General features: G+C 37.6%; 1 protein-coding gene across 1 annotated transcript; it reads right to left on the reverse strand.

Annotated features, from left to right (window-relative positions):
- Positions 1–986: 986 nt before the first annotated feature.
- LOC135117968 (uncharacterized) lies at positions 987–5764 on the reverse strand. Its single transcript, XM_064038652.1, has 2 exons — positions 5349–5764; positions 987–1608 (listed from the first exon to the last, which is right to left on the reverse strand). The coding sequence occupies exons 1-2, from the start codon at positions 5762–5764 to the stop codon at positions 987–989; spliced, it is 1038 nt and encodes a 345-aa protein (XP_063894722.1).
- Between the last annotated feature and the right edge of the window lie 7939 nt (positions 5765–13703).

Consider the following 13703-nt stretch of genomic DNA (forward strand, 5'->3'; position numbering starts at 1 on the left):
ATTATACCCGACAATAAAGTTGAAAATCGATAAGGTGAAGCACAACTAAACTGAGGAAGATCTTAATAAGGAAAACTTTACTATTTGGTCTTGAATGAATGATGGACAATGTCTGAAATAAAACGACATAGTCTTAGTAGTAAATTGTTGCTAAGGCTGACTAGATGTTCGTTCGGCATCGCATTGGTCCCCGAGCTAATATTTCAGCGGTACCGTATTGTCCTGCCTCGGACTCCGTCACATCGCGACTTTCTGAGCCTTTTTCGAAATAATAAGCCGTGTAATTGGGATTTATGTCCCTTTTACGATGATTAAATGGCAAGCTCTCTCATTTAAGCTCCCACCGTAATACATTGCCTCAGAAAAATTACTGATGGGATTTGCAATCAACGACAATTAATTGTACGCATGGCTGCTTAAGTGTTCTAGGTAAGATAATTGGTTAGTGAAATACTTTATTATTATTCGGTAAGATAATGTATACGTAAGATATCTCATTGTACTTGGAAAGCAGGAATACAATTAAGTAAAGTTGTATTGCACGATATTTCTTAGCGAGGACGCACTAAATAAGAGCCATCTCATTAACTAGCGTGGTGATTTAAGCAACAAGGTTAAGTGAGGTGAACGTACAAATAAATAACTTTCTTACGAAGGATTTTTGGAGTAGCCACTGTCGGAGACAAAATAATACTTCTTCTTGTATATGTAAAGAAAAGTAATTTAATTAAAATAAAATAAATACAGGTATAAGGACACGGACGACGCGACACTGTCTTCGCTTAATATTAATTTTGTATTATTTCGACAATGCTCTTGTGGTGGCGTAATTAGCAATATGGCCGCGCGTGGCTCCAGCGCGCGCGTCTTGCGCCCGCGTCCCTCTCTCCACCCCCTCGCGTCCCGTAGAGCCGGGCACACATCCGCCCGGTTTTAGTAAGTTTAGTGTGGGCGCGAACATCCTCCCGGGGTTGAAAGGGTAGCTTTCAAGCTTCTTTATTCTCGGCAGCATCCTTGTCATCATTGATCAGTGTCGTGTCTGCTGGGGCTGAACTTGGTAGGATGCACATTTTGTTCACAGCCCTTCGTACTGTGCCTCTGGAAGACATGACATCGGCCACCCTGCTGACTCCATCCGTCCCAGGATACAAACGTGTGACACGGCCGAGTCTCCATTGCAGTGGGGGAACATTTTCTTCTTTTAGGATCACCAGATCACCCACACGAAGCTCATGCTGCCTGGTTTTCCATTTCGTGCGTTGCTGCAGCTCCGCGACGAACTCCCGGCGCCATCTTTGCCAGAAGTCTTGTCTGATTTTCTCTATAAGTTGGTAACGATTTGGACTCTTCGTATTAATAGGTGCCGACGGTAACGACGTGAGAGGTCGCCCGACAAGAAAGTGCCCTGGGGTAAGTGGTGTAGGATCGGTAGGATCGGAAGATAGGGGAGACAGAGGACGGGAATTAAGTATGGCCTCGACTTGTGCTAATAACGTAGCAAGCTCCTCGAACGTCAAGGAAGCTTTACCGGCCGTGCGTTTTAAATGAAACTTTGCCGACTTGACTCCTGCTTCCCATATGCCCCCGAAGTGAGGCGAGTACGCCGGGCTAAAAACGAATTTTATACCATTATCATTCGCGAAATTATCAGTACACTTACGATTGGACCTGAGCACTCTACACATTTCGTTATTTGCGCCTCTGAAATTAGTGCCATTATCGCAATAGATGACACTAGGTTTGCCTCTTCTTGATATGAACCTTTTTAAAGACAATATAAATGCATCAGAGCTCAAACTACTTACTAATTCTAAATGAATCGCCTTAGTCGAGAGGCATACAAATAAACATAAATAACATTTTGAGGATTGACTTCCTCTACCTTTGCGACTTGAAATAGTAAAAGGACCAGCAAAATCTACACCGCATGTGTAGAAAGGAAACATTGAGTAAGTTCTTTCCGAAGGTAAGTTACCCATTATTGGTTGAATGGTTTTTCCTCGAAAGCGAGTACAGAGTAGACACTTCTTAGTCGTACTGCGAGCTAAATTTCTACCTCCTATGGCCCAAAATCGCTCTCTGATAGACGCTAGCAGATGTTGCGGTCCTGCATGAAATAAACGTTCATGTTCTTGCCTGAATAATAATTGAGTGAACTGATGTTTTGCATCTAAAACCGTGTGCGTTCGCGCAGCGGAATGTTGTTGAATTTAAAGATTTTAATTATGCAGATAATTAGTGTAAGACGTCCTATAATTGTGTATGGTAAATAAAAATTTGTGTATGCAGCCATTGTGGAGAAATTCACCAAAAACAGATTCCGCTGGGCGAACGTTGGCGAACGTTGTCCTGGCGGAACTTTTAATCCATAGACTTTAGAAGAAAGAGATGTGTCCGAAAATTAGTGTGTATATATTGATTATGTATGAATGCAATCAGTGCATGCATAAACTTCGGAGAAATTCAAGTTTCCGCTACGCGAACGTTTGGCCATTAGCTAGTTTTCATATAAAGCGCTTACGTAGATGTAGATTTTACGTACGTTGTTTTGAATTTGTTTATATTTGTTTAAAAACAGATTTAGAAAAAGTCGTAGGGTTTAAAGATAAAAATATAAACGTAAAATACACTTATTAGGTCTTAGTTCTTAAAGTATGCAGTTTGGGGTCTAGCACGTTTACACAAACCTTGTAAGTGTCTCCAACATGTTGCCAAGTATCAATGATATTCCGTTAGTAATTAAAAAGTTATAGGATATTTTACCATGAACAGATCACTGTTTACAAAGCAGTCGAATATCACGACGTTCTAAAGGAATTGCATGGTAAAATGTATGCCAATAATTAGTTTAATCATTCAACTATTCACTTGCAAAATTTCATGTCATTAAATTCAGTAATTAAAGAAAGACAATTAAAATATCGAAACCCTACATAATCCGACCAAGTTCGGATTGCTACCAAAAAGCGGCCGTGCCATATGTCTAAGCAACGTTCTTAACTTGGAAGGTTAGTATTTATTAATATGGAACAGTTGCGTACACAAGCGTTAGGAAAAAATAAAACAATTGTATGTCTTGATTGATAAACATTTTTTTAATAATAATGCCACTATCTACGATAAAAATAAATCTTCAATTAACAAGTACTTCTCTATTTAAATATGAGTGTACAAAAATATTTTTATTATTATTACTTACATAAATTACTTAACTACGTGATTAAAAATAACGTTAATAAACGTTACGAATTTTAACTAAAATGTCGTAGATAGTGGCGTTATTATTAAAAAATATTTTTCATTCAAGAAATGCAATTGTTTTATTTTTCCTAACGCTTGTGTACGCAACTGTACCATATTAATAAATATACTAACCTTCCAAGTTAAGAACGTTGCTTAGACATATGGCACGGCGCTTTTGGTAGCAATCCGAACTTGGTCGGATTATGTAGGGTTTCGATATTTTAATTGTCTTTCTTTAATTACTGAATTTAATGACATGAAATTTTGCAAGTGAATAGTTGAATGACTAAACTAATTATTGGCATACATTTTACCATGCAATTACTTTAGAACGTCGTGATATTCGACTGCTTTGTAAACAGTGATCTGTTCATGGTAAAATATCCTATAACTTTTTAATTACTAACGGAATATCATTGATACTTGGCAACATGTTGGAGACACTTACAAGGTTTGTGTAAACGTGAAAAGCTAGACCCCAAACTGCATACTTTAAGAACTAAGACCTAATAAGTGTATTTTACGTTTATATTTTTATCTTTTAAACCCTACGACTTTTTCTAAATCTGTTTTTTAAACAAATATAAACAAATTCAAAACAACGTACGTAAAAATCTACAGCTCTCTACGTAAGCGCTTTATATGAAAACTAGCTAATGGCCAAACGTTCGCGTAGCGGAAACTTGAATTTCTCCGAAGTTTATGCATGCACTGATTGCATTCATACATAATCAATTATACACAAATACACACTAATTTTCGGACACATCTCTTTTCTTCTAAAGTCTATGGATTAAAAAAAGTTCCGCCAGGACAACGTTCGCCAACGTTCGCCCAGCGGAATCTGTTTTTGGTGAATTTCTCCACAATGGCTGCATACACAAATTTTTATTTACCATACACAATTATAGGACGTCTTACACTAATTATCTGCATAATTAAAATCTTTAAATTCAACAACATTCCGCTGCGCGAACGCACACTCTAAAACCATGGGGTGCTTCTTATCATAATCAAATTCAGAATTTTGAAGCCTACCACCAACTCTCAATATATTGTTGTCATCCAAGAAAGGATTCAACGACAGTAATTTAGACTTACAATTAAGAGTTTTCTTATCACTAATTAATTTAATTTCGTCAGAGTAACTATCCAACTGACTTAACCTAACTAAAGTGAATAATGACTTATCTAATTCCTTAACATCTAATGGTCCACTAATTCTACTATTTTTATTTAAGCAATTACGTACAAAACGTTGCACATATGCATAGATCCTAATGAGTTTATTAAAGTTAGAATATTTTTCAAATTCAATTATATTATTTACAATTGTGGTGTGACATTCAATGTTGCGTGGGATTTTAAGTTCTGGTAAACTAGGGATTTGTTGTTGTGTAGGCCAACAAGTAGGGTCATTAGCGAGGAACGAAGGCCCTGCCCACCAAAGGCTAGAAGCTTTTAACTGCTTGGGAGACACACCTCTAGAACCCATGTCTGCAGGGTTTTGATCAGTTGGTACATATCTAAAGTCGAATCCCGGTGTCAGTTGATTTATTTCGTTCACTCTATTACAAACAAATACTTTAAGATCCCTGGGTGGAGTTTGCACCCATCCCAACACAACCATCGAATCAGACCATAGAACTTTTCGGGATATATTACATTGTAAGGAATCTAATACCTTTGAACATAGACGAGCCCCTAGGAGTGCGCCACACAACTCCAGTCTCGGTATAGTGGTTGGATTCATTGGGGCGACTCGTGCTTTAGCACACAACAACCTAACTGTTACTTTTCCAGTACAGTCTTCAGAGCGCAAGTAGATACATGCCGCGTAGGCTTGTTGTGAGGCATCGACAAAACAATGTAGTTCTATAGTTTTAGGATTGTCACATAAAACCCAACGTTCTATATTAATATCAGACAAATATGAAAATTCTTTCAAAAGGTTAGACCAATCCTTACAAAATTCAACTGGTACTGGGTCATCCCAGTCCAGTTTAGCAGACCATAATTGTTGTAGTAAAATTTTAGGTACTATAATACAAGGGCTTAATAGTCCTAAAGGATCAAATACTTTGGCCGTAGTAGAGATTACTGACCGTTTGGTTATTTGAGCAGAATGCTGTAAATCTGTGGAAAATAGTAAATTATCAGACTTAGGACACCAAATAAGACCTAATACACTAGATTCCTTATTAAAATCTACAAATTTGGCTGTATCATCATCATTTTCAAATAAGCTAGGACAATTTGTTCTGAATTTTCTTAAAGGCAATTGTGCTGAATCAAGAGTAGCAACAACTTCCCTATGTATGTGGGGCATATAATATCCGAACTCAGGTTTATTTTTTAAAACTCTTAAATGTCCTAAATTAGCATACTCATCTATGAACTCCTTGTATTTAATCTTAAGACTAGGATTCTTAGCAAATTTTTTCTCTAGATTTAAAAAGCACTTCTTAGCTATATAATATGAGTTCCCAAGAGCTTCCTCAGGGGACTCCTTAAAAGGCATTGTCACAGCAAACCTACCATTTGGTAATCTAGAAAAATTCTCAATAAAATTGTTTTCACAAAGCTGTTCTTCTACAGAATATGTTTTAGTAACTGGAAGGTCATCAATTGTCCAAAACCTCTCTAAAGATTCCTTTATTTCTTGAGTGAAATTACAATAAACTTGTGAGGTTGGCTGTTGTGTACCTATTGGGCCACTCACTAGCCACCCAAACTTGGACTCCTGTAAAACAGGATTTTTATTACCTAATTTAATTAAATTAGAGCCTACTATGTCCCAGTAGACATCTGCCCCTAAGAGGATATCTACCTCAGAAGGGAAAAAGTAGTTAGGATCAGCTAAATCAATGTTATTTGGTAATTTCAAATATTCAGTATTTACTAAAGAATTTGGTAAAATTCCAGTAATTCTGGGAACAACTAAACACTTAACTTTAATCGCAAAAGAATTACACCTAGACTTCAGCTTTAAATTACAACTTTGCTTAATACTACAATTAGAATTATTAATACCACAAACATTTACAGACCCTCCCGGGTTAATCACTAAACCTAATTTTTCTTTTAAACTGTCAGTAATGAAGGATGATTGGCTTCCTGTGTCTAACAGGGCTCTGGCTGTGTATGTTTTCTTATCTTTCACAACCTGGATAAGAGCTGTACTTAATAACACCTGGTCGCTGCTGACCACAGACAGTGACACCGGTAAAGATGATGTTGATGGTTGTTCACTATTCTCTGTTTGTGTGACATGCACTAATGTGTTATGCTTTTTCTTGCATGTACGACACATCGCCTTTAATCTACACTGATATGCATTATGACCACTTCGAAAACAATTCTTGCATAAATTAAACTTAGTAATCTCACCTAGACGTTCATCCACAGTCATACCTTTAAATTTATCACACAAGTAAAGTGGGTGAATTTCCTTGCACACAAGACATTCATTATTATTTACTTTCTTATCAACAGCTGCAACAAAACTTTTGGAGTGTGTGTTTGTTTTATGTTTGTGATCAGGAACTTTGTCTGAGTGAGTATTATTAAAGTAGGAAGTCTCAAGTATGTCAGCCCGGTTGCGAAGAAAATCAAAGAAATCGGTCAACATTACAAGTTCACTAGACTTACTTTTGTGTTCTTGCCACTTCCTGGCGGTATGCAAGTCTAACTTAGATGAAATCATAAATATAATGAGAATGTCCCACTTATTTGTTGGCAGGCCTAGCGTCTCAAGTGCTCTGAGATGCTTCATGACATGGTCAACAATGAATCTCAGAGATTTGTATGATTCCCTCTTTAATGGTTCGATATTAAATAATGCTGTTAAATGATTATTAACTAAAATATCTTTGTTTTCAAACCGTTGACACAATAAGTCCCAGGCAACTTTATAATTCTTAGCGCTAAACTCTATGGACTTTATAACTACAGCTGCACTTCCTTCAAGCGCAGACCTAAGGTAATGAAACTTATTTATATGTGGAATTTCTAAGTTGCTATCTACAACAGACAGGAATGTGTCTTTAAATTCTAACCACTTTAGGTAGTTTCCATCAAAAGTGGGAAGTTTAATAGTGGGTAATTTGATCCCGCTGTGTTTATGAGAACTATAATTACTTGAATATTGATCATTATGATCTGTCTCTTTTTTAACACCGCTATTATCTAATAATTCTTGACTTATTGCTATTAAATTAATGAACTTATTTTCTAACATTTCTCTTTCTTGGATCTGCTCGTCAGGATCCGAATGTAAAATATCAATTTTGTTTTGTATTTCTTCAAATTCACTTATTAATGATTGTATTTTACTAGTTTTTAATTCAAGTTCTTTGTATTTTAGAGCAGGTATATCCTTTAAACTTGTTAATTCCTTTACATACTGTTCAAATCTTGTTAATCTACCTTTTATTATTCCACGCTGTTTAACTAAGGTGGATAATTCCATTTTGAGCTCTGATTCACTCATATTATAGCACTTATACAATAATCACAAACGCAAATAACGAAAATAATAAGTAATAATAAATTACTATGTGCACTCAAACCCGTTTCGGGAAGTAGAGAAGCTCAGGTCCAGTCGCACGCGCTGCTGGTGCCGGTGCTGAAGCTCACGCCGAGCAGACAGCTTGGCCAGCAGCCCGTAGCCGCGCGCGCACACGATGAACCCGTTAGCACGCCGTGTCGACCTCCACCCAACAGGGGAGGGAAGCTGGAATAGTCGGCAAATAAAATGAAAAAGCGGTTCGAGTATTGAAAAGTCTAGAAAGGCTTTATATACTTAGGTATACACCTTAGTATTTGCACATAAATAGCGTTGTGAGTGCTATGGAATTAGCGTGAAAATCGAAATAATGAGTTATAAATAATTGCGTGAAAATTAGGTACGTGCAACGTGCGTGTATTACAGTTAAAACTCACTCTCAAGCTAGAAAACTTTATAGAGCTGACGCCATGAAAACGTCACACACACATGCTTAAACGTTATAAAAATGCAACACCCTTTTATGTAAATAGCCGAGTCGAAAACTTAGGCGAAGCGCTATGTTTATAATTACGTGCACAGCCTGCCACCGGGAGCTAGATTAGGAATATAAACCTAACGCTCGAGTAGCAAGCGTCCGCTACGCACAGTCGAGGACACACAAAGGATATTTAGGATTATGGACAGATTAAAGGAACAGGGCTTACTCTCCTTGTGGGCTAGACCTCCTGTGGCTCCAGTAGGCTCCCGAGCAGCTCAGATGTCCTCCACCTTCACTCCTTTCCTCGCCGGCGCGTCGGATTATATGTGGCTCGTAATGGCGTCGCCGCGGCGTCCTTTTCTTTGTCCTGTCACGGTCGCCACTTTTGTCGGAGACAAAATAATACTTCTTCTTGTATATGTAAAGAAAAGTAATTTAATTAAAATAAAATAAATACAGGTATAAGGACACGGACGACGCGACACTGTCTTCGCTTAATATTAATTTTGTATTATTTCGACAATGCTCTTGTGGTGGCGTAATTAGCAATATGGCCGCGCGTGGCTCCAGCGCGCGCGTCTTGCGCCCGCGTCCCTCTCTCCACCCCCTCGCGTCCCGTAGAGCCGGGCACACATCCGCCCGGTTTTAGTAAGTTTAGTGTGGGCGCGAACAGCCACATAAACTTATCCGAGAATATTTAATGTGCACTTGAGCTAAGAGCTTCTACACGGCGCTATTGGAAGAAAAAAAGCTCCATTAATGATGGTGAATAAACGAGATTGTTGGTATATTATAGGTAGTAAGTACTTACCTATTTTCCCAGACATTACATAGCAGACACCTTTGTCTGTAAGCTACTGAACTAAAGTCGGAGTGCCATGCGTGTAATTATTTTCCGCTTGAATTGTCACACTGATAAGATTTTCTCAACTAAAATATCCACATTCTCAGATTTAGGAGCTAGTTTCAGTGGTATTTTCCATCGTTCATACAATTGTTATTTCTGTATGTTTCTAACTGCTGTATAAACTTAGGCAAGACAGACTTGAGCACCTAAGAAAGCCACGTCTTCAATCGGCTGAACCTCACCTTACAAGTTGACCGCACTAATCTCGCAATTTCACGGAGGAACGTTGAAACTTTCCGCGTCTGAACTAGATAGTTAAGGTGGAAACAGAGACTGTAACATTACTTACAACACTTTTTCCAAATGAGGTAAGTGAATCAGTTCTACAAGTCTGGCCGGGACGGGGTGGCCTCACTTCGTACCCGTCAATTAGACACATGGGAGATTTATATGGCTATCTATCTTGTTCCTTGTACAGCGAGCCCGGACACAGCCGGGCCAACGGAAATTGTTTTTCAAAGGATCGTTTTGAACAACGTTGCTTTAAAAATAGACTTTGGCAAGGTAAAGCGAAATAAATGGCGTGTTTTCACAAAACAAAGAACGATACAGGATGTTAATGTTGCTGTTGATTTATGTAAGCGATCCTACAACGTGTTGACAGCGAGTTTTCTTCCTTGTTCACCGATTTATAGACATTGCCAAAAATCAGATAATCGTAGGTGTTTGGAAGCGTACCTCATATAGGCTATATTAGCAGAATCATCTCCCTATATGTACCTGAATGAGACAAGCAAGTAAATGAAAAAACAGTAAAACGGCATTGCCCGATTAAGCAGCCCCCTTAATTTCTACTTACGATAATTATCTTATGAAAGATAACACATAGCGAATTAATTGCACTTTTATCTCCGTTACTTTATACCAATACTTTCCGACACAAGTTATAATAAATTAAACGACCAGGCCCAGATTAAAACGGCTTATCCAGATAGCAAAACACGACGAAATTAAATGGGAAGACAAAAATTAAAACGATCAGTCCAACGATTTAGTTAATGAGTAAATATAATCCGGAGCCGTACGTGAGCGGAATTAATAAGCGAAGTATGGCGTGTGTGCCGTGTTTAAGTTTGTATCAGTCGGCTGCTGGCTGGCTTTCGTTGATTGTTTTAAGTTTTCCTTTCATTTGTTTTTTTTTGCGGCGTTGAGGGAATGCTTGCTGCATTGAATCATTGCGAACGATAGGTACGGGTTTGTCTTTATAGGAGTTTGTATCATCGACATATTTATGATCTTTTAAAACGTATAAAACACTAGATTATTCTCAATATATAAAAGTATATTCTGAGCTTTATTAGAGTCAACTTGCTTGTGCAGCATCCTACGAATATAAAAAGCGATAACTATAAGTTTGTATGAATAAGTCTACTGTAAATATATTTCTATGGAGCACTATGGAGAACATATTATTAATATTATGCTACCAAGATTCTTTTCAAGAAGATCGAACGATTCGAGTTTTATACAACAAAGCCCCAAGTCGTAAATCATAGAATTTTAGAAGAAAATGTTCGCGGGAAAAAGATTTTATCACAACAATAATTTATTTAGGGAGGCTCTCGTGTAAGGCTTCAGAAAAGACGCGTGTAAGTTTATTTTGCACACATGTAATATTCTGGCTGTACTCAGTAGTTAAACTTTACGACCTAAGAGTATGATCTTTCACGAGCACTAAAAGAAAGTGACCTGGACGAAGCATAAACTGGCTCGTTATCTCCCCGGCAGTAGAAAGGCCAATTTTATAACAAATCGAGCAACTATGAGGTGTAACCTTTAGTGTCGTCGGCGCGAACTACTTTCGTTACGTTTTATTAACAGCAATAAAGTTGGGTTCATTAGATTTTTTTATTTTCTGCGTAGTAAAGAGAAGCTCTGCACGTACGGAGTTCATACTTCATTCAGCTCGTAAAAGGCAGGTCGGGAATTGCTCGAATTTATTCACGAAGTAGCACGCGGCGCCGTGCCGTGCCCGGCCTGCGAGTGTGAACTGACCTTTATGAGACGACGCCACGTTACTCTGAGGCTTTCCTGAAGGATGCTTTAAAATGAGAGGCATTCCAAAATTAAATTTAGCTGAATGTAATGGAATTTGGGTGCGTCAATGGGAATTTATGAGACAGTAAAATAAATTAAATATTTTTATGGAAATAAAAAAGTCTACTTATGAAAAAGAAATTTAGTACCTAGAATCCTACTAGAATAAATAATAGAGTAGTACGTAAGTCGTCTAATGTTCAAGTAAAAATCTAGCTGGGAAAATCTTAGCTGTGATAAAATTCGTGCAGAAGTGTGAACGGTACGCAAGTAAATGTAATAAATAAGCAATCTGCTACAATTCCGCTTTGGTGCAAATATCATTACAGAATTATGGATGCTACATTGCTTTGTGCCGTTGTGTGTTTCATATTTTCTTGTTTTCGCATGCATGGCGCAGAGGCAATTTTAAGAAAAATGTAGATTTATTTTTGTAAATTATTCAAAAGGGGACGTGGCAATTAAAATTCGAAAAAAAGCCTTTTGAACTCCCTGCTTTGTATCATATCAGCACTAATACATATAATAAAGAGGTTTTTTAGTTCAATTGTGCCCTAAAGGCTCTGAAACTACTGAAACGGTATGAAAAAATCTTTACTGTTGGTAAGCTATAGCCCTTCCGAGTAACATAGGCTATATTTTATTCCAGTATGGGCACAGTTCCCACTTAAAGCGGGTGAAACAAGCTGGTAAAACAAAATTAAAAAGAAAATGACCCACAAATTTTCCAATACTAACACTAAGAAACCGAGGAAATACTTACACGTAATAAATAAAAGTGCGGTGTTACAATTTGACAGCGCTGCGCTTCGAATGGCATCAGACAAGAAGCCACATTGCACTGCTCTCCACGCTCCGAGACCTGATCTTGGGATACTATTGCTAAATGCTGCGATATCTACGATATGCCATTGTTTTCTTTACCCGTTATCTCTTTTGAGGTGTTATAAGAACGTGGGAAAGGCGACGCGACGGTCGGTAAAAATACTAGTAAATAGTTATAGTAACTCGTACCTAGTTATATTGATTTTCCTGACAAAAACTGCGTTCAAGAAAAATGTTTTAACAGTATGATAATACAGAAAACTGTATTTTTACTAATATTGTATGATTAGAGGTAATTTGCAATAAAAAAATTAAAAATGAACTCAGCTCAGGTTATGATGAACGCCATATACGTTTTGAAACTTTTCTTATATTTCCGCAGACTGAAGGCAAACAATAGAGGAAAGAGCGAGCCGGTATACAAAAAATTGCACATGGCCTTAGTGAACATGTATGTCTTATTTAACATCAGTAATATGAAAGACTTAATTATTCATGAATTTATTATCAATAGGTACGCATGGTGCCTTTTGACTGCTAAGCTAAGCTGCTATGCCTTTTTCCGTGATATAAGTCTAAGTGTTCAAAAATTAACTCACTAGTAAGAAAAAAGGAGTCCTTTTCAGATAAAATCAACACTCTACTGGTTTCGATATTAGGTGTCCTAGCCGGGGCGCCGAGAATCCAATGCGCGCACAATCTCCCCAATTGAAGTAGTCACAGCATTTTGTATTGTCGCCTGTCTCCTTGCATTTTATATTCACACTGATTTTGCTGAGTAACCGTTTGAAAACATGATTGTGATTTGTACGGACCACTTGATAAATATAGCAATGATTTAGGTAGTATTATTTCGATACAGTTTATTTACACTAAAATTAGAGAGCAGACCTTATAAAATAACAATGTTTTCTCACATTTGTTATACAACATAGTCAACATTTTCTGAAAAAGTATTCGATATTGCCTTCCCATCATAACCCAATAATCAAATAATGAACGTATCCGACCAAGATTCATCCCTAAATACGGTTTTATTTGTGAGATTTTATTGAAGGGCAACTCCAAGCGGTCTTACAATATTCAGAGTCGGCTTTGCTTACGATTTGCGACTTTTCTCCAACAATAGGCTTCTGATTTATCGTTCGTGGATGTAACATCGCTCCTTTTTCGGTAAACGACGCCTACACGGGACCGATTCGATATTGAGCACTAACATATTGTCGCGTTACGGGAGGAAAGTATTGTCGTCAATAAATTACGAGTGCTGGTGCTTGATTGTGTTCTTGAATGTGTAAGTGTCTAAATAAAATATAAGTCTCATTTGTCGGAGTATTCTTATAGAGAATGCAGATCTTAACGCATTAGAGTAGAGGGGAAAAGTATTAAGGAATTTAATCACTTTGTCTGATTTCTTCAACGTGGACCTCCTAATACTTGAGTCTCGTTCTGAGTATCAGCAAATAGGTAGGTTAGTATAGCGTTTCACAATTTTGCAAAGACTTGAAGAATACCATTTAGCTAGTAATTGGCCAAATTACTTTTCCCCTCCCAACGCGTCTGGCGCACTGAACTGCTCTTGCACAAAAGTTTATCAAGCAGTATTAAATTTGAAGTCGCCGCAAAGTTCACCCAAATGCAGTTCCAAGTCGCAGTGTCTACTGTAAAAATGTTGGTAAGAAACATTAAAACTCTTGCAAACA

Source organism: Helicoverpa armigera, chromosome 16, assembly GCF_030705265.1.
Source record: "Helicoverpa armigera isolate CAAS_96S chromosome 16, ASM3070526v1, whole genome shotgun sequence".
NCBI lineage: Eukaryota > Metazoa > Arthropoda > Insecta > Lepidoptera > Noctuidae > Helicoverpa > Helicoverpa armigera.

Excerpts from the sequence above, each read along its gene's own strand:
- LOC135117968 (XM_064038652.1), bottom strand. The coding sequence starts at position 5,764 with ATGCCTTTTAAGGAGTCCCCTGAGGAAGCTCTTGGGAACTCATATTAT. Across the intron at positions 1,609-5,348 it reads TCTGCTCAAATAACCAAACG|CCCGGCGTACTCGCCTCACT; the intron begins GTCAGTAATCTC and ends ATTCGTTTTTAG.